Source organism: Pectinophora gossypiella, chromosome 1 (assembly GCF_024362695.1).
Source record: "Pectinophora gossypiella chromosome 1, ilPecGoss1.1, whole genome shotgun sequence".
Lineage (NCBI taxonomy): Eukaryota > Metazoa > Arthropoda > Insecta > Lepidoptera > Gelechiidae > Pectinophora > Pectinophora gossypiella.
Genome location: NC_065404.1, coordinates 6334068 through 6356730, shown reverse-complemented (window position 1 = coordinate 6356730; position 22663 = coordinate 6334068). Strand labels below are relative to the sequence as shown.

The following is a 22663-nucleotide window of genomic DNA, read 5'->3' as shown; positions in this document are numbered from 1 at the left end:
TTGAGGTGTATAAGTAACTATTTAAAAATAGTTTTTTTGGAAAACTTGAAGTAATTTCGAGAGTTGTTCCTTAATCCTATTGATCATACTCGTATTATATTAATCCTATGAATATTTGATATGCGATATTTTTAGGGAAGCCTTTTGATTAGCATGACAAAGTATAATTTCTATTCAAACAGTTAAGTTATACTCATGTTCTTTTTGTTTTTCAGAAATGGTGCTCCCGTCTAATGCAAACGTGTACTACGCGGTGAACACAGCGTATAATCTGAACTTCATTCTCCGCCCACGTAAGCAGCAGGCAGAAACAGTGGTCAACGGTAAAGCACGGGGCAAGCGCACCTGACTATATACTCAGTGAATTGTCTCCTTCGCACGTGAACGGCAACTTCTAAGATAGAAAGAGACGGAGCAAAGAAGACACTTCACGCCATTGATCGAGTCTGAAAAACCGAATTTGAATGTAGAGTAGTACAGGGAAAGATAGATCATTCCGAGCATTACGACCACCGTTGTAAGACCATGGACATAATTTTATATAAGTGTGGATACTCCTAGACAATTTGAAGTTCCTTCGGATATTTATTTTGTGTCTATAACACTTGTTCGTAATGGTGCATAACACACGTTGAAATCAGCAATTAGATCCTGTGCTCACTGTGTCCCTTTTAAGTGAATTTCCTTGGTGTGTGGTGTGTATCTTGTGTATATTTTTGCTGTTATTTTTGGCAAAAAAAACTGACTTTTCCTTTGCAGCTTCGTGCGCCAGTGTTGTGACCTTCACGACTTTATTTGTATAAATGTAATGTAAATATTAAGTTACCTAATGCCACCTCTAGTAGAAAAACTAACATCTGTAAATGTGACTCATTGTTTGTATATAGCGAATTTGTTGTAAATAAGAATCTCATTATAAACATTAGGTAGTGAAATAAAATGTAATTTTAATGCTGAGCCAAAGGCAAATCTTTATGTCTAATAGCAAGGTGCTGTCCTTTTAAAAAAGTTTAGGAGCTTTAAAATTTGAACACATTTCAAAATCCGAATTTTTGAGGATAATACTTAAAACATAGGGTATTTAATTACATAGAGGATAAATGTGTAGGGAAATCATTTTAAAAGCATACTGTAGATTTGCTAGAATCTGTTCTTTTTTTTGGAAATGCGTCATTTATATATACGTAGAGTGTTAGTGACATGATGAGGGGGATTCGGTGATTCTGACCTAATATCAAGTGAAATTTAGCGTCGCGAAATTCATGTTCTTTTTGTGTTTTGTAAAAATATTTCGTACTTTTGCGATGAAGAGTCATGGTGTGACCCCCTCAGTATTCTTTACGATGACACACACTTTGTTTTTCAGACGAGAGAAGTTTTGAAGGACAGATTTCAGTTGTTTTATAGCATGTTTACACAAAAATGTAGTTTGGATGAATGTTTAGTGTCAGTAAGTACTATCTACGTGTAGTCGTCACAGTAACCATATATTGGATGTCGTTTACCCGTTACACACACGTAAATATTTATGTACTACTTTTATAATTCATATGTACCTAGTATCAATGTAGTAGTGAATGACTGACATCTCTAAAGTAACGTTTTCTGCCATTTTAATGATATATTATTATGTAATGCATGAAAAGCAAAATAACTCATTCCGTTACCTGTTTATTAATTTTAGGAAAGTAATGGTACCCGATTCCAGTACACACCATCTATGTTTATTTTAAGGTATATACCTGTCATTTTCTTCTCCGACGAAAATCAAAGGGACAGATAATCGACAGGCAAAAAATAATGGGATACACATAAATTAAAAAGAGAAAGCAGAAATTTAAACAAACCTCCTAAAATTTTATATTGGCCAATAACTCGACAGAATTACGTTGATAGCACGTGTCAAACAGATTGCATATCAGCGAGATGCCTATTTCATTTATTCATTTTAAAATTAACGGTTGTTAATCATTCGTCCCTTTCCTTTTCGCCGGATAAGAAAATGACGGGTATAACTTAAAATTAAGAGGTGTCTGCAGGAATCGGGGCCGCTGTGCCTGATTATAAACGAGAATGGGCATAGAACACCCACCCAGTATACATACCTGCTTATTTTATAGTATTTTGTTATAAGTTGCTTTTATTTATATACATACTACTTAATACTTTATATATTTTGAAAATATAAATGTATATTCGTTCGGTGTACATGTATAGTGTGATTGGTACGATATTTATGGAACGTTTTTGTAAATATTTGTACCTTCTACTTGGAGTTTTGTAGTTTTCCACCACATAACATCTTTAAATGTGTAATAAAAGTTAATGATAATTTTTATTTGTTGTTTCTTTTTTAGTATCCGTCAATCAGCTCTACGAGATTATATTTAAACAAACAACAAAAAAAGATCAGGTTTAGTCAATTTACAGTTAACATACGTTCTGTAAATATAGTAGCTAACTGTCACAACTCCATACTTTCGCAACCCCATACATTCTTCCGAGATGTTATGTAGAGAAAATTGACACCGTGCGAGTCAGAATTTTTTTTGATATAATTTTCTTTTTGTGAGTTTTCCTAAGCACAGGTGAGTGCTATAAAGACAACCCAAACTAGAACACTTGATCTCTGAACACTCAAAACAAAGTCTTCATTTAAAAAGACCGAAAAAAAATCTAGGTAACCTAAGAAAAGATTTTTGGTGTGTTAGAAGATTTAAATGAGTAATCGTATTAGAAGAGCACGCCTTTTCGTTCGACTTTTTACTTTCTGTACTGATTTAGAAAGAGCCATCTATTGAGTGAGCATAGAACTAATTGGGGATAGTTTTTCCAACCAAGTTGCATCGTATAAAGTAACCACTGTCAGTTTATACTTACTTCTATTTTTCGAAAGATGGCAATACTGGTAAATCCATTAAAATATTTTTGAATGAACAGAATCATGTAAGTACAAAGACCAAGTTTAAGTACCTATACCTACATTGTTATATAAACAACTAATAATTTTACGGTATTATGACGACTTATTTCAGTGTATGAATGAGTGTCTTGAAATTAAAATGTAATTATTTTTCACATACTTACTCGTAACTTGAATTTTTGAACATTAACAACATGAAATGCAAAAATACTGACTTGTATGTGAGTATGATAGGAATATTTTGGCAATGTCAGGTGAGTATGTAAATCCAGATGCTGTGTTAGAGGTAGGCCGTGTGGTATGTGGTGTATGCGAGGCGGGCAGGCGGCAGGTACGCGCACAGACCTGCGTGCGGCCACCGGTTGACAGCGGCTGAAATTTTCATGGCCGGGGTATCGAGCGGCGCACAGCCCGCGGCCCGGCCCGCACGCGCAGCCGCGGCCCGGCCCGCACGCGCCGCCGCCGCTGCACGGCACTCGCCGCGCGCCGCTCGCGAACACTCCGCGCGGCACCACACCCGCACCAAAACAACACGCGACACCGCCCCCGACCGGCGACCGGGCCTCCTCTGTGCACTGGACGTGCCACGTGCGTGCTCGCGGTTACAGAGACATGTGAAAAACTAAACCTCAGTGACGTCCCCGGCAGTATGCGGTGCGATAGTGACACACGCAAAATGAAATAATAAGGTGAGCTCGGAGCATCCTGCAACGTGCCCTTGACTCGCATTGCGTGGGACACGCGTGGATCGCCTCAGATTCGCATAATATATTCGTTAAGTTATTAAACAGATGCATAGAAATGACGTTACATTCATGTTTCATTCAATTTACTTAAAAGAAAAGACTGTCGCCTTTCATCCAGCGCCAATTAGCTAAGCGCTGTCATTCGTCCAAAACATTGTAGATTAAATCGTTACCTATATTAACAAAAGCCTATTACTTTGGACAATAACGTAGGCTGTAGGTATAATAGATGCGGTTTCTGTGGTGGGAGCGGCCTGAGTCCGTCTACCGAAGCTCTACTAGTGCCGCAATCTGATTATGGCACACCCACTAAGCCACAAGACATCGCGCTACTGTTCACTAATCTACCTACGATAGTACCAATTATGATTATGGCTTTAATTTGCTTACGAAAGCTGCGTTACTTTTTCGTAGACGATGCGTAGCACTGTCGTAGCACGCGCGGCTGTAGCACTCTCGTAATATGTTTACACTAGTTATTAAAGTAATTGAATTGTCATATAGAGTAAAGTGAATACATTCAAGCTGCTTTTTATGTTAAGTAAGTAATTATTATACTATTTTTAGACCAATTGCTATTATAGAAAAGTTATTTCACGTAGCTATGACAATAGACCTATATATTACTTATGATGGATCTTCGTAAGTAAACAACTACGGTTGACCTCGAAAACTTGTTTGTAGAATCTTCAGAATTATTTTTGCTACTGTGGAAAATTGTTCTCAAATCTTTACCACTGGAAACAAAGGGGTTGCAGTTATGACTTCGGTGTAAATTGTAAACAAATTAGTTGAGAGATATCGAACACAGTTATTAGTCGAACTTTGATATGTTTGGTGTCAATATTAAAATAAAAAGCTGAAAAATGTAAATGAGCTCATTATGGGTTCGTGATATGGAACGTTAGACGTGGCATGTCGCGTGCGGCGCGGGCGCACGCAACTCGCGCAAACAATGCAATAACTCACACCCCCCTCATACCTCCCTTCTACAACTAATCACGTTTTGGGAAAAAAAACGACTAGCAATTAGTCGAATGAGCCAAATGGACACTAGGACACGACACAAGCAAAAAAACGTGCCATTTAGACGCAGGTAAAGATTAATGGGAGACTACCGGGAACGTTTAAAAATGCAGTGCTTAGTATACTGGGTGCTAGGAACGCTGTTTCTGCTTTATTCAAGTTCCACGTTACACCCGATTGGAATATATTCTCGGCTCTGGGACCATGAATCCCTATAAGATTTTAGATGCTTACGGTCGCCACTTAGGACTTGCTAGCAAGCTAATCAGCAACAGCTCTTTATTGACTTCAGAATTCAGAACTGAGCCGTGGTAGCCCAGTTGGTAGAACGCTTGCCTCTTACTTTGAGGTCGCAGGTTCGAATCCAGCACAGGCCTAAACCAATGATTGTCGAATTTGTTTTCGAATTCATGTTTGAATCATAAATGGTTATCACGTGTTCAGCGGTGAAGAAAAACATCGTGAGGAAACCCACATTCCCGAGAAATGCATTTTCGGAGGTATGTGACCTAACCTGTATTGGGCTGGTTTTGCCTTCGCGGGTTGTAAGGTCAGACAGGCAGTCGCTACTGTAAAAAATCGGACTTGTCGAAGCGGACCCTGTGATAATCGGGATAAAGCTAGGGGATGATTGACTTCAGAAGTCATTAGACATTAAAGTTTTAGCATATTATTATGTTATGAAATTGTATTAATAAATATGATCTAGCGTTGTCGACGCGACATCGACCCTATTTAGTAGGCAATAGATACCTACTTGCTATGTATCGAGTCATACACTTGCGTCATACACGTCACATACCACGTCATACACGCGTACCAATCGCATTTACACACGATTCACTCTCCACACATTCAACTCACCGCACTCAACAGACATCCATCTAAAATTGTAGCAAATACGAATTTATTAAAACCACATTTATAAATCAAAACGGTTATTTTAATACTTTCTTTGTTCGTACTGAACAAGAATCATTTGAAGCTTTTGTTTACTAAGCTCTATCATCAACGTTAGATATAGATAGATATTCAGAAGAGCTAAGTAAGTAAGCATATTTTTTATTTTGTCAAAATATTTTTCTATTTATTAGGTATAAAAGCTGCTTACTAAGTCGGCGACAACTATCACGTCAGCAATTTCAGAAAATTGGTGAACTGTTCAAACCAAAGCCAAAGTAATTCAATTCGATGTTTATTATCCCTTTATGAATATCAAATAGTAATCTCTTATCTGGGTTCAAAATCCCTCTTTTGGTTGTGAAGCGGGACTGTTATCACAAATATGGAAATTTTAAGCCTCTTAGTGAAATGAAGCAGTATTTGCACAATAGATCGAGAGGTGTCTCGTGCCAAACTAGATAGGAGAAGTGTTTTCCGTGTCGACCCTGACACGTTTCTTAATGGATTGCGTAAATGTTACACAATTGAACTGAAGCAAGCTTAGTAATAATTACTTATTAAAACTTGCTTGTAAATAGAAATGTGTTTGTTATATAAAATACAAAGGAAACTAAAAGCGCAATATTCCGCATCGTACGCGCTGCGCTGTTAGAATTTTCTTTTTTAAGTACTTAAGTATATGAAATTATAATCACTATCACAGAACAGAAGGTAAATTAAAGGTAAGAAAGGTACATTTTTGTTTTGCTAAAAATCGGATGCCCGTCCGTAAAATTACGCGTAGAATTTTGAAATTAAGAAAATAAAATTCGTACTTATCTGTTTTGTAATAGCGATTACGTACTTAAAGTTGAAATTTTTAACAGCGCGTACTATGCTGATAAATTTTGATCTGCTTTCAGCTTTCTTCGGGAGTTGCAAAGTAACTTAATAACGTTAGATGGTGGAATATTGGTACTTACTTACTTACTTAAAACTTATTTATACTTTATGTCCCTTCTACTTCAATAATTAACGGAAAGCTTGAAAGAGATCTTAAGATAAACAAGTCATCAGAGCAGAAGGGGCAGTAGGTAGCTAATCAGACATAAGTACACCAGTTTTACGACCGAGTCAACGACGCGGATTGCGTATTGACTTTATATTCGATAAATGGGCCGAGACGCCGTAAAGGAGGCTGATGAAGTTAATCAAGTTACATTAACTGTAGAAATTAATACAATGTATCCAAATATATAGTATTAACATGTAATGTGACTCCTTGCTTATTACTTTTCCAATTATCGTTCGCTGCAGTCGATTGATCACGGAAAAGGGCCCCTTTGTGAACGTAATTTGTTTCTATACGATCTCTCTCATGAATACGTTTCCTCAGCTCTTCTAAACAACACCTTCTAGACTCGTGTCCTAGCTAACTTATTGTATGTTATTAATTAAGTTCATATTATTAGTAGAGACTCTTTTCCTGCAGACAAACTGTTTAAACAGTTTTGCAGGGCATTGATAATTGTATTTTTAGTATTAAGATTTAATAAAATAAATAAATAAATAAATAATAAAAAGATGTTGTCTATGAGCGAGAGAGAGGAAAAAGAGGGAAAGAGATGACTTAGACCGTGGATTGCTATGCTTTTTTACTAAGTATTAATCGTATCCAGTATGAATTACGTTTATTTAACTTATTATGATTAGCTAAGTTACCTTATGTACGTATGGGTCAGCTTAATTTGTTACGTTTTACAAAAATATCCTATAATCCCAATCGATTTGATTTAAGTAGTATGATAAAAGTTAATGTGGCGTAGTTTCCGCTTGTCGTAAATTATGATGTTTCAGGAAACATTTGATCTGATTGGTGGGGAAAGAGGATTTGAAGCGAAATATACAGGGTGTTAGTGACATCGTAACGAATACTCAGGGGGATGATTCGGACCATGATTCTGAGTTAATATCAAGTGGAATTTTCCGTTGCAAAATTCATGTTATTTTTTTAGGTTTTTCAATTCTATACTTTTGCGATGGAAAATTCTACTTGATATTAACTCAGAATAATCAGCTGAATCATCCCTCTCAGTATTCGTTACGATGTCACTTACACCCCATACAAGTACTTACAGTAGCCATACAAGTAGGTATGGGTGTTAGTGACACTGTAACGAATACTGAAGGGGATGATTCAGACCATGACTCTGAGTCTATCTCAAGTGGAATTTCCTGTCGGAGAAGTCATGAAAATTTTAGAGCTTATTTAAATTATTTTTAGTTTCATACTTTTGCGACGGAAAATTCCACTTGATATCAACTCAGAATCATGGCCTGAATCATCCCTCAAAGTTTTCGTTACGATGTCACTAACACCCTGTATATTTAAGGCTATTTACGGAAACAAGGAAAAGAATTTGATAGTACCCATGACCTTTGCATAGTAAACCTTGTCCAATCGACTTAATTAGCAGATATTTATTTCTTTCAATCCCATAAATGAACTTAAATCCAAAAATATTTGAGATTATAATTATTATAGTCATATATAAAACTGATTGAATTTGATACATAGAAACTCATAAATCAATGTGTTTCTATGTCAACATATATACGCACTGTGGTCATTGTCGAACACATAAATATTAATATATATTTTTTAATATGGAAACATTTGTAATACACATTCGTTCGCGGATCTTCCCCTCTCGTTTCTTCTCTATATACACATCAAACTAGACGCTGCTGGTTTTTTCATCACAACACCGTAGAACATAAGAGACTTCTTCAGTCATAAGTACTTAGTTATAAAATTGTTACCTATTGTATTGGACTCGATGCTGCATGAATGTGAGCAAGCAATAACAAACTATAGGAAAACACATAAAGAAAAGTAGGTTTCTAGTCTCCGGTTCAATTCGTCGGACAATAAACTGTCCGGGAGCCTTATTTGACTTTATAAGTGTTTGTGTTGGGGCAGTAAAAATTTACTGGCCGTTACTGACATTCGTTCAGGTTCCTTTACGACGCTGAGACCCAAGGTATAACTGCTTTTATACTACGACGAACAGTAGTAATAGTAGGCTTTAGAGAAACAGATAAAATTTTCAATATCCTACGTTTATTAAGTTCGTGTTGTCCGCGTATGAAGTGAAAATTCTAGCGACAGTTGCATGTAATTTGGCAAATAATACGTAGTTGCAAAATTGGGCAGACAGAACGGTTGCCTTGTATTCTTGTTTTAAAATATTCTATTACGTTCCATGCATGGTCAGTGGCGTAATGTTTCTTGATGTTTGTAATCTTGCGCATGTCGTAGTCGATTGAAATATTACAATATTCACTGAGTACGTACGATTGAGGAATTGTGTCCCTATTCGTAAGTAAATATGATGTAAGTAAGTAGTTATTACTTGAGGCCCGTCGGGGCCTTTGGCAGCTCAATAATAATCCTGACTCCAGGGTTGTTGAGGTTGATCATCCACCTCTCAACCCAGACGATAAGAAGAAGATTGATGTTTATGTTAGTTTATGTGTCAGATTGTTTGGGGCTTGAGTTTGTCTGTATGTATGTAACTATGTATTATTTACATGAGTAGAGATAACAAAAGTGCCTTCAGTTTACAGATCATTTGTAGTTCTGTCTCCTCCAACTGGTATTACAGTCACGAGTTCATATCGTTTGTATTGTACTTACATTGTGCTTTGTATTTCGTATTTTCATTATAATTCACGTATTCAGTACAGCTATAAACCCGTAACTTTAAACGGAAACACTTAAAGGACCTTAAGCACGCGAACGGTTTGGCTTTTGCGATTCAGTTTATTAAATACGTGTGGTAATGCTCAGAAAATTTGGTTTTGCTATGCATATTTTAGAATTTGTTTCGTGTGACGATTTTTCCAAGGTTTTTCTTTGTTATTTTTTTTCTTTTTCATGTTATAGTGCACAAAGGAGAGTTTTCTTACTTACTGATGTTGTAAACAGTTTATTTAAAAATCACTTCATTAGCTTGACTATTAATTTTCTTGAATGATAGGGTAATGGAGTCGTTATTATTTTATGTTTGATCGGTGATAAATATGCATTTTTCTTCAAAATCTACAAGAATTTTCTTTCAAGACTTTTGTAAGTAATTAAATTTCGTTATGGGGCATGAGTTTATATACACATATTAAAGTACCGACGTGCTATTCGGTATTCCTCAGCTGGCGAGATGGTCTATAAGTGAATTCAGAGAGATAGTTGTCGCGAAACGAATACCAATGAGTTCTGCTAATAATAAAACGCAACAAATTCTTAGAAAAAAGGACACCCACGTCACAAAACGAAGGGATAAGGTTCCAAGATGTTCCACGTGTAATGAAACAATATTAATGGCAAATTTATTCCGTATTACCGCGTCCTTGAGACCAGCCACTTCCGATTCATTGCGTGATTTCTGTACTTATATGTCTTTAAAGAACGGGATCCTGAAAATGGAATGGGATCAAAGGCACCAAATTATGATAAGTAAGTACCCGAATATGGTACTATACTATCACTGTGAATCTTTGTTATTTTGAACACAAATTTTCATAGCTATAGGTACATGGGGATATGTATAGGTACGTGGGTGATCTTAAGTCAGATAAATGTTTCACATTTAACATTATGTGTATGTGGGAAATATTCAATTAATAATAGAAACGGATGGTTGTGAGCCGTGAACAGACGCGGCCTTAACTAATTGAATAAACAACAACGGGTTTTGTTGAAAGCGTGTACTATAAATCATGGTGTTAATGCTGTTTAACGCAGGCTGTGTACAGTGACGAACAAAAACCGACTTTGGTAGCTAGCTATTGTTGGGGTAAATACGCAGTGTGTGGCTTATTAGAGGTTATTTGCACGCACACGTGAAACACGCATGCAGGCGGAACGAAGGGTTCATAAAGTGTTTTGCATTGTGGTGGCCCATTATAGGGGTAAGTAACGGGAAATTTTTGTGTTTAATTTGTTTCTTCGGTCACGATGTTTTGCTTTGACGTGATCTTGTCATATTCAAATGTCTCTCCAAAATGTTTTTGCGAACGCGTACGATGAGATTACCTACTTATCTAATCATTACGTAAGTACTTAATAGACAAAGTTTGAGACTAACCCATTCAGTATTACCTATTACATACATACATAAACTCACGCCTATTTCCCACCGGGGTAAGCAGAGACTATAGAATTCTATTTGCTTCGATCCTGACACACTTGTCTTGCTTCCTCCACATTCATCAATCGCTTCATACACGCAAGTCGGTTCAGAGTAGATCGTATTAAACCTTTTCTAAGCCTTTTTTAACCTTTTTTTATTACATATTAAATGTCTAGTTAATATACTTAATAAAAAGAAAAAGTGACATTAAATTAACTTTAGTTTAAACTGCACTTAAATGAATAAATGAATGTAGCCTATACTTAGACAATTTATAGCTTCAAATTGCTCTAATTTTAACTGACTGAACATGATTTTACACATGCACGTCGTATTTCCGTGCACGTAATAGATACCTTAGGTACACCATTTAAATTACATGCTTGAATACTTTGTACATTGCTAAAAAGTAAAATCCTTGTTGCGATGTTCCCGACAGGCGTTGCCCTGAATATTTTCATAAATTGGAGCGAACATTTGTTATAGTTTTTTATCGTTCCATAAAGTTGGCTGCTCTAGCTCCGTCCGGTCCGCTTTCATTGAATGTTTCTCATGCTTCAGTTGTAAACTAAATTCAAGGACTTGTTCGTTTTACAGTAGAAAACTCCGGTTTTAATGCGCTTTCACCCGCGTCGTCTCTTTGGGAACGAACGTGCTAAACCTCGTGTGTCGCTCGTCGTGTCTTTGTGATGCAAAATGATGGATTAACTTTTGTACTAAAACGGTTTTAGCGTAAAATTCAGACCGTGTCGTAGAAAGCACATTGCTCTTGTATAAAAAAATAGAACAGCTTTTGACTTTTAAGTACTATTCTGGACTTGCTCCTAGTAGTTACTTATCAGTACATACATGGACGAACCGGGCACCCTCAGGCTCTTTGTCTTAAATTTGTACCGGGTGAGAGAGCCCAAGTAATTAATACCATATGCGACAAATCTACAATAAATCACGTGAAAAAAAATCATGGACGAACTGTATATTCGTCAACCAACCACAGCTTTGTTTTCACTGTAAAGTTGTATTGTGTTGTACTTACTTAGTTGTAGAGTATCAGAATTCTGCGGACACCGTGTATGTAGCTATTTGAGATTATAGTAATGGCAAGCACTAATGCTTCATTACACAAATCTCAATGTATCTTTACGAGTAGTACCTGTATCTTAAACATATATATTATGTTATCGTAGTAATTGATACTAGTAGCTCATCCGAAGACCCATGATGTGCATAGAATATGTTGAACCAAGTAATCTATAAGGATTCCGGTATACTACGAAGGCATTTTGTAGAACAACTAGCTGGCTCGTGCCCACTTCGCTCGGTAATAAAATAATAATCAAATATTTAAAATCGGTTCAGTAGTTCCAGAGATATTTACATCAACTTTAAACTAAAACAGTTTCTATTAAACATGGATTTAGATGATTTTTTGTATGCTTACTCTGAGCTTTTAAAATAATTTGTTTACAATGTTGTTACTAACTTTAGCATTATTTACTAACTACATAATTTTAAATTTATTACTAATCCTTTAATATCTATTTTAAGTTTTTTTTTTTGTATCAAAATTACGCCGCGCTGTCTACCTACTGAATATGTATATTTATGTCATTGTTTTAAGACGAAATTTGTAGCTAACCCTATCACAGGCTTCGGTCTTTTTGGGTTGCTACTGTAACACTGCATTAAAAACAATTTATCGCGTTAACACGCTCTTTTGGGTCTGTTTTGGATAGTGGTGTAAATTAGCTATAAGAACTTGTAATAATAATAAATAAATAAATAAATAAATTTCCTACTAACAATCTCACAAACTTTAAAACTTTACCTCTTCATAATATTAGTATAGACAATAACCAATCTTTCAATCCAAAATACCTCCGCCAACCTGCAGTGGAGTATGCTCTATATCATCCTCGGTTGATTGAGGGGCGGCCTGGGATTACTTAATAATAATCATACAGAAACACACGAAGGTAAAAAGTATTTCCACAGCGTTATGTTAACCCATAATTTGTTATTTGCACGCAATTTCGTGTAATGGAACGGGTAAATGACATTTTAAATGTAATGTAAAAGAACAGTTTCGAGCGGGTTAATTTGTATCGGGATGATTACGAGGGTGGTGAAATGGAACGCGTACGGAAGGGTATGCTATAATTGCACGGGTCATTGGACATCCGTTCTCTCATTCTACCCACGTAATATCGATATTCGAACAGCTACGAACACTCACACTGGAGCGGTTTCGGGAGAAGTGACGTAAACCTACGGAATCTCCTTACTGACTGTTTCGTTTTCGTCATGTCCATGGCACAATAACCTTTGTCACCGAAGTTAACAAACCTACACTGTAGGTGCCTATATGTAACTGGAGGAGCATCTTTTCCCTACTCTGTGGGTAAGTTACATCTTAATAAAATTTTACGTTATCCAGCGCCTTTACTATATTTAAGTATTAATTTTAATAAATTTAGGTGTGTACGACTGTATTGAGACAGGGAGAGTGTACTTACATAAAGACATCGGCATTGCTTTGGTAGTTTTCTGAAGATACGTAATGACTGTATACGACGCAACATATTGTTATAGTCCAACAGGAAAAAGCTAAATATATGCTCATTATGGCGACCTCAACATAAAAAACTTTATCTATTCAGCTCAGACTGACAGACTCGTTTGCAGACCATGGAATATAAAAAGAAAATTTCAAAAGAGAAAATTATAAGCAAAAATTTCAGAGGTCGAGGAATTTCTTGCTCGTCAGAAGCTACTTTCAAGAATAAACATTTTGTCTTTTAAAAATAGTGACATTTAATTTTCTTCCTTGCCCGCAACCACAACTTGGCAAAAAGGCACTCTACCTAGACCGCTTCTGTAGTTCACTTCACTACTAAATTGTTACTTCCTTCGTTGCACTTTTATGTTCTTTGTCCCATTTTCTTACTATCTACGAACAGAATTGAATTTTCTGATAATATTATTCAAAGGACAAAGGTTTGGATAATATTCTGGGACCAAAGGGAATGCAATTGTGCGATCAATACAGTGTACAGCGTGGCAAGGCTTTGTTATATCTTAATACATCGACGCAGGTACTTGTGGAGGAGTGCTCCAGGAACAAGTTACAGAGGGAATATTGGACGCTAGATTGGTATTTGAGTTTAGATAGAGCAGTGCCGACTCATGACTGAGAGACGCGGGCAGACATTATTGGCGAAATGTGGTTTTGACAATATTGAAAAGCAGTTTTCATGTCTAGTGGTTAAAAGCGACACACGTTGTGTACATTGTCAAAATTACTGCGTCCGCGACTGTCTATTGTTGGGCTAGGATTTATGACTCTGAATTACCTATCTGATTGTCGGAAAAGTAAGGAAATTCTGGATACTTTTTACTTAAGTAGATAGTCGTTAAAACAGCTATATCAGGGGTCTCTGGTGGATCAAATAAGTCTGAAACCAATCCAACTACAACTCACACGTTAGAAGAAGAGCAGCATAATAAATTTTAAAACTGAATATAGTACTAAAAGGCCAGCCGTTCAGTAAAGTGTACAGTCGAGCACGTCCTATTTGTTTAGACTTTGCAAATCAGTATTTCCAATGTTGTATCCGTGTACACGAAACATTGGGAGCGGCCCCAACGACTAGGTACGCAGCTATTTTGTGTGTTCACTGGTTTCGTATCAAATTAGACCATTTGTATGCTAACAGCCAACCGATATGTGAGAGAATTTATAATGTCTACTTAAAACCGCGGCTTTAGATTTTAATTTCAGTCCATAACCGCTGCCAGGAGGAAACTGTATTAATTTATGTGGGTATAATACTAGATAAGCCCTGTATATGTTCACTACTCTGTGGGGTTAATTCAGTAGTATTCATTGGCTAATGACCTATCATTTGCTAACATATAATTTCAATACACACTTTAGCTATCAAAAGGCATTAACAAAGAAATAATTGCACACACATAGGCTGATATATACAGGTGTTAGTGACATCGTAACGAAAACTTTGAGGATGATTCAGACCATGATTCTGAGTTGATATTCAGTTGATTTTCCTGTCGGAAAATTCATAAATATTTTAGTGTTTCTTAAATATATATATATATTAGAATCATGGTCTGAATCATCCTCTTCGTAACGATGTCACTAACACCTGTATATATCAGCCTATGTGTGTGTAATTATTTCTTTATCTGTGTAAATGTTGTTTTATTTTATTTTATTTTTTTATTTAAGGAAAACCAACAGTTATAAAATACAGAAAGTAGACAAAAAACATAACAGTTGAAAACTAATTACAGGTTTCCACTGATAATCCTAAACTAGTAAATATGATAAAACTAGTAAATATGATAAAATTTTGTATGGCGGCCATCTTGTTTTTCCGCCATTTTGGTTTTTTTTTCACCGGCGATTGAATTTGACCAACATTTAAATAGGTTTCGTGAAAACAGAAAAGTTCCAGGTGCGATAGTTTCGCCAGACTGTAGGGTGTCTCCCTGATGCGGAGCAGTTTTCCAAGATCTGGAAGTTTTCCCATACTCACCGGGAGGTCCCGATCACACCCCCCAAGTGTGATCGGGACCTCCCGGTGTGTTCTCGAACAAGATTCACTACAAAGGTTCTTATTGTATCGATCTCATACTCGTATTTCTAAGTCTATTATGACAATAAAATGCAATAATAAATTTAATAACCCTACATCGAATGAGCTACACTTGGATGAACCCTTGAAGGATAAAACGTGAGACGTTGGACTAAGGAATATCGATATACTTTACGTTCGTAGGGTTTCTAATCTATTTAGATTCAAGGTTTGATGAATTCTTGGGATTATACGGAAGGTTTAGATTCCTTACAGCAAGCAGTATTACTTTATTCACATAAGACTCTAAGTTTTTCGAGAAATCATAGTGACACACGTCATATATTTATTAAAAGTAGTGTATTTTCAATGAGGTATTTGAAGTGCAGAATAATCCTGTATATATTCTGTTATAGAACAATACCTCTTTCTGATAGAGCTTCTTTCGCACTATGCTGTAAACTATAACGCCTCTGTGTGTCAAATTTATTAACCTATATTTACGGTGTTTAACGGAGTATCGAATCTATATATCGCCATGCGCCAGCGAAATGTTTCACTCGTTTAGCACCTCCTAAAAACTAAAAAGCTTCGGAAGGCACGTTAAGCCGTTGGTCCCGGTTACTACTAATAATAATAATAAAAAAGTTTATTTAGGTAAAATCTACGACACACATATACATTTACAATATTAAAATATACACACATTACATTAATATTTAGTTGGAAAACATAAAGGTATATGGGTGCCGCAGTTCACCAAAAAAGGCCAGGGTTCAGTGAAAATGTACCCAGAGGGCAACACTGATTTACATTTACAACAAATACATACATTTTACATTTTGATTTACTACTTACTGATGTAAGTACGTAGTCGATACATGAGTCATGTGAGGGGCCTTTGGCGGCTCAATAGTAACCCTGACCAGGGTTGATGAGGTTGGTGATCCACCTCACGACCTACACGATAGAAGAGAAGCACCTCCTAAGGTTACCAGTATCAAGGGTCTGGATCCAATACTTCATGTGGATCTTCTCAAAAGCTTGGGTGCTTGCTTATTTTATTTCACGTAAATATCTATTAAGTATGGTCGGGTTGACAGTTAGTACAGAAAGGCCTTTCGACCCTTTATATATATTTAAAAAGGCGTCCTTTTGGCGAATAAAGAGAGGTCTCTTTTTGATGTCAATCTAGTAAATAAGTCGTCCAGGTGGAAGATTGAGAGGTGACCCGAAACTCTTTCATCAAAGTTTCATTCGACTTCTAAAGGATGGATTAATAGGAGACGCGTATGTAAAGTTGAAAGAAAACTGTGTATTTCAGCATTTTATGTCAACAGAAGTTTCAATTAAAAAAAAAGCATTTCAGGCTTGATAATCTTTACAAGCATAACTGTAACAGATATAAAGGAAGTATTTACGTGTTTATTTAGGTCATATGTCACTGATAGTTAAAATTATCAAAATAATATAATAGACATAATTTATACTTACTAATAGATTTGAAATGGAGACGTTACTAATAAACTCGTAACAATAACGTAGCTATTTAATACAGTCGTAGCAGTCGTAGTCGTGTCTACGGCGGCGTAGCTTACTCCGTACGGGAGTGTCTGTCAATTTGCTACGAAACTGTGACATGATAAGTTTATCACGCAAGGAAACATAGTTTGTGAGCGGCGAGCATGGAACTTGTCAGTTATTGTCGAACAATTCTATCTTGTTAACGAACTTATTGTGATTGACTTGAGCGCTTCGCATACCCTACATGCAGATAAAACTTTTATTTTTATTTGAAAATTTTATTTATATTCCCTCCAACTGATTCAGGGAAGGGCACGCAGTGGGATGTATGTAGGTTGTTTAGTAATTTTGCAGTAAGTACCGATATATTTTATTTGTGTAAGTAGAACCACACTTATCCTCAGAACATAATTTGTTAGCAAAATTTTGTGTTTCCTTTGTCCTTTGTTTCTCAAATCATGCATGCATTTATGAGACAATCGTGACAAAATATGACATGTTTTCCTTTGCACAACACAATATTTTGATTAGAATAGTAAAAAAAAAAATGCATAAAAAATATTAGAGTACCATTTGTTTCTCCAGACAGCAAAATGATGTATCCATGAAGTCTGAAACTTTTGTGATATTTGGCTTTTCTGTCAAATATTGGGGTGCTATAAATCAGTTGGGTGGCTCCAGTGCGGCTGTCGTATGGCGATGGTTCCCGCGTCCGTGCCCCAATGACCCACATTCCCGCCCTTGAACCACCCCCCCCCCCCCGCCACCCTCGCTCCCGTGACGTCACGCCCGCCCTTTCTATTTATTGTCTTCAAATCGTTGTTTTGATACAAGGAAGCTGGTACTTGGGAAATTGTTAAGTCATTTACTTTTGTAACGTCCTATTGTATGTTTTATTGATAATATTATTGCAAATGACCTTCATACTGAGCCAGTGGTTATGTGTAGGTATTGTTTAATGGGGAACTCACATGCTTCAAAAGCATAGATACGCCTTTGAATTCTCGTTTTTCTAGTCTTATATAGGTACCTATTTCTATTTTCTATGAACATTGCGTATTGCTATAGATGTTTCTTTTTATAGGCGACAGTCAAAACTTCAATAATGTAATTATAATTATGAGTAGAGGTTATAGAAATACATGTCATAAAAAGTACATTTTCGTTCAATCAAATCTATATCATAGTTAATGTAAATCCGCTACGTCATGATTACTTTAACAGGAAAACGTACAGGAATGTCGGTAATAAAATTATTTATTACATTTACATTTTTTTAATATAATTTAATATACTTAAATTATTTATATTGTGACAAACATGTACTTACTTAAAGAAAATATTGCATCTCACATTAGTCGATAACGGTACCGAGTGAGAACCCTCAGTGCTCCCCATTTGTCCGGTCAAGCTGTTAATGCCATCTGAGGCAAACCTAGAACCCTTAAGTCAAAATAAAAAACAACTTCAGTTGATGAGAGAAGGCCAGTAGAGTACAGTATATTTATTATATTCTTGTATTTTTTACTACATTTGTTCCAGTATTATATTGATTTGTACAATACTGTATCAATTATGTACTTGCTTATTCGCGTCCCGAGAGTTTTGCAATACCACTTCGGCGTGCCTCGCTTCTCAAGGCTGTGACGTCATAAACGTCCTTCTGCCTATCCAACCAATCATATCTATTATAATTAATTGACTATTACGTATTGTATCTCGAATACGTAACGTTATAAGTACTAGGGTGTTAGTGACACCGTAACGAATATGTTTTTTGAGTTAATATCAAGTGGAATGTTCCGTCGCAAATTTTGTGGTTTTTTTTAAATTACTTATTATTAATTCTATACTTTGCGATGGAAAATTTCACTTGATATTATTAACTTGGAATAATGAGCTGAATCATCCCCTCATATGAATATGTTTTTGATTTTAGTTATTTATACTAACCTTTGTCAACAAAAAAGTGAATATTTGACTCATATAAAAACAAATACTAGTATCAATGGACTTGCTTTACCTTACCGTACGTATATTATTTCTATTTATTAAATATTTTTTGTCTTCATTAAATACATACATATAATCAGCATCCTATTACGGGATACAGCCCCCCCTTAACACTTTCAAGGACAGAACGTCTAATGACGTTCCGATTCCAAGGTGTCATACTACCTATTATGAACCATCAATGCCCATAGCCTCTGTCCGTGAAAGGGTTAATAAGTCGCAGCGGATACAACTAATAGTAGAGCGGGACCAACTAAACCAACAACAACAACTAAATACATTTAGTAAAAAAAAAAACACTAAATACGAATATACGGTAAACAATCGTTAAAAAATCTTAATTAAGGTTCATTACACTAAAAGTTTACTTACCACTGCATACGAATTGAAACAATTCTACGTCATTTTCAGTAAGTAGGTGCAATATCCACGTGCAGTCGTGGCACGTACTGCCAACATGGTCGGAATAGCACACGGAGCTCAGAGACGTGTCTAGCTGCTTTTATACCCAAATCACAGAAAAGATGCAATTTTATGACTATAGAACGACGCTATGTTAGGAAATATTGGTATAGTCCTAAAGTAAAATAATGCAAAATAGAATATTAAACTCTTTGGTAGTAATTTTGACTGACATCAACTTAATTTATTTCCAAGTTTTAAAAGCACTATTTTTAGAGTTCTCAGACTAAAATAAACGAAAGTAAGTACTAATTAATTAAAGTCCTGATAACATAAAAAATTTAATAAAGCTTTTTGACGTAAACTGTTCTCTCTCTCTAGAATATCTTCTCTCTGTCCATTCAATCGGACATAAATACGTACTTACGTAAGCCAATTTTTATTCCTTCTGCGTTACTACTCGTAAATTCTAGGATTAAGTAACAATTTATGATTAGTTACAAATACTTTAAAGGGGAAAATGTGCTTGATTTAACACCTGAATAACTATTCGGCTCACGTGGTCTCACCGATGTTGTGAGCAAATTTTCCATTCGGTTATCTGCGGCCTGGTGTAGTTTTCCGAGCCACTGGTTCGAGCAGATCCGTAGGATAGGCTATGATCATACGGGTTCATCATTCATTCAATATTCATGATTACATTAAGCCCAGACATGTATAAATTGACGGTAATAGGCTAGTTATCAACTACTCAAATCAGTTGCTTTTATTAAACGTCAAAACATGAAATTACTATGGATTTTGTATAAAAAATGTCGTCACACACTGTGTCGTCAAGAAAAAGTAAACGTGGTAAAATTTCGGACTTATTACGTTTTTTTGTATTCAAATTCATAAATAAGTTATTAAATAGAAGAAAAAAATGATTTTCTTTAGTTTTAGATCTGTCTTTATTTAGTACTTAATCAGAGTCTCATTTAATTTATTTTGAACCTAGTACACGACCCAATTAATGGTTAAACGATAAGTAGGCTCAAAGCCTCTGGCCTAGTGAACTGCACTGGATAAACTGTCCGTACAATTGTATATCTCCTCTGCCAATTGTTGTCTGGAAGTGATCGTTTTGGAGATGTCATTTGCCCCCATATTAGATTAATCTTTAAGGGATAAGGCCGCGTTTACCCATCTTAGATTTAGATGAACATGAGGTGAATTGTCGTAGGTAGATTCAATGTATTTTAAGAAATCAGAATCATTTATTCAACGTAATTATCATGGATAAACTTGTTGAAGGTCAATGTAACATTTTTGAATTTACGTCATTTCGCAAGGTGTTATGGCTGGGGAGAAGAAATGACAAGAAACTGCAACAGCAACACATCTTTTAAAAACCAATGAGGATATACATTACAAGTTATTTAATAACTAGAGGAACACATTCAATACCAGACATTTTTATCATTTAGGTAGTCATTAATCTTATAATAAGCTTTTTTACATAAAGTAAGCTTCACTTGAGCTTTAAATTTATTTTCTGACAAATTTAAAATATTATCTGGTATTTTATTGTAAAAACGTATACATAACCCCAAAAAAGATGAATTTAATTTACTTAATCTAGAATTTTGAATAGCAATTTTATGTTTATTTCTTGTATTGTAAGTATGCCATTCACAGTTTCTCGGAAGGAGAGATACATTTTTACGTACATACTTACATAATGTTTTCACATATATATTGACTTGCGACCGCCAGTATATTTATTTCTAAGCTAGGTAGGTATAATTGAATGGCGTCATATTATGCGTGGGTATAATGTGGGTGTTAGCTTTCCAGGTGGATGAGTTTCCAGGTACTCTAAATACGTAGAATAACCTACAGGGCGTACAGAGGTTTAGAAATTTGTTCCGAACGTTATAGATTAGCTGGAATTCGGGTTTGATTCAATATTGAACGGGTTTATTTTATAACACTGTTTAATGACCTGTAAATGATGACCCGTTGCAAATATACCGTTGTTCAAATAGGGTAGTTTCTTGTTAGTCATATCAGTTACTTTTCAAACGTCAAAACACGAAATTACTATGGAATTTGTTTGAAAAAACAACCTGTGACGTCATAGAAAAACGTGACAAAATGTCGCACTTATTATTAAGTAAGTACATTTTTATTTATTAAAATTCATAAATAAATTAGAAAAAAAAAAACTTTTTTTTTAGCTTTCGATCTGTCTTTATTTAGTATAATCAGAATTATATAACTTATCTTTGACGTAGGAAACTACCCAATTGTAGGCGTTTTAAATGTAGAGCTACAGTGAGTAGGTATTTCGCAGCGAAGACCGTGTAGAAATATGTTAATTCTATTTTCTTTTAAAACGAGCGATATGGTACTTTACTTAAAACATGCCTGGTAATTTAATAACATGCTCTTCTTCCTGATAGCAACTTGAGAGTATTATTAGAGGTAAATTAAATTAAGCCTTAAGTAAGCGCTCTTTCCGAGCACGACAGAAGAAGCCTTCGCAAATAAAGTTTACGACGGCTCACGCGACCTCTTTCGAAGCTTCTATTTGGTTACTCGATTACGCGAAACAAATTTTATTTATCGAGCCTTTTACGGCGTCATATATTTTGTTGCTAAATTTAGAAAATACGGTTATGTGTTTTATTTATAATCTTCTTCTCTCGTGTGGGTTTTGATTGTGAGATCAATACCCGACCTCATCAACCCTCTACTATTGCCGCCGCCGGGTTACTATTGCCACCAATACCCCTGACATGACTTATGTAACGACTAGTAAATAGCAGCTGGAACTGATTGCTCAACGTACCCTCCGAAGCATGAAATCATATTTTAGTCCAAATTAAGGGATTCGGATACGAGACCTCTGGATGGTATGTCCAACGGTCAACCACTGGGCTGCGGAGGCCGTTTATGTTGCAATCATGCTGAAAAGTGGGTACCTGGGGTCAAAATAAAATTCTAGTAAGTATTTAAGTACTTAGAGTAAATAAAATATCTATAATTAAAAAGAGGCACAACCCACGCAGTATCGGGGTTATCGGAAAATGAACTGCCACACTTGTTATTGAAGTTCTAGACGGTTATAATCGTTATTATGAACCGTACAGTGACAGTTTGGGGCAAATCGACGAAAATCAACGAATCGATACAGTATTAAACACATATTTCTTTACTAGTTAATTAATATCATCAATTTTTATTTCCCTTCAGTGAGTTTGCAGTGGCTGAGACTTGTTCGAGTGAATTATCGCTGACAAATTTTATTTATGGACCAATTGTGTCAAAAGTAGGAAGTTCATTGTGGCTTTCAACAATTATGTACACAAATAA

General features: G+C 35.7%; 2 protein-coding genes across 7 annotated transcripts in view; both read left to right on the top strand.

Moving 5' to 3' along the window:
• Nucleotides 1–2338, top strand: part of LOC126368306 (ral guanine nucleotide dissociation stimulator) — a 41896-nt gene extending 39558 nt beyond the window's left edge. For all 6 annotated transcript variants that reach the window (XM_050012239.1, XM_050012246.1, XM_050012215.1 and 3 more), the window contains one exon: nt 216–2338. In XM_050012239.1, the coding sequence (XP_049868196.1) occupies nt 216–349 (134 nt within the window). In that variant the 3' untranslated portion in view covers nt 350–2338. The remainder of the gene's footprint in view (nt 1–215) is intronic.
• A 1081-nt stretch (nt 2339–3419) lies between these two features.
• LOC126367875 (whirlin) overlaps nt 3420–22663 on the top strand; it is a 98292-nt gene continuing 79048 nt past the window's right edge. The window contains exon 1 of the mRNA XM_050011656.1: nt 3420–3612. The gene's annotated coding sequence lies outside the window, so the exon portion shown is untranslated. The remainder of the gene's footprint in view (nt 3613–22663) is intronic.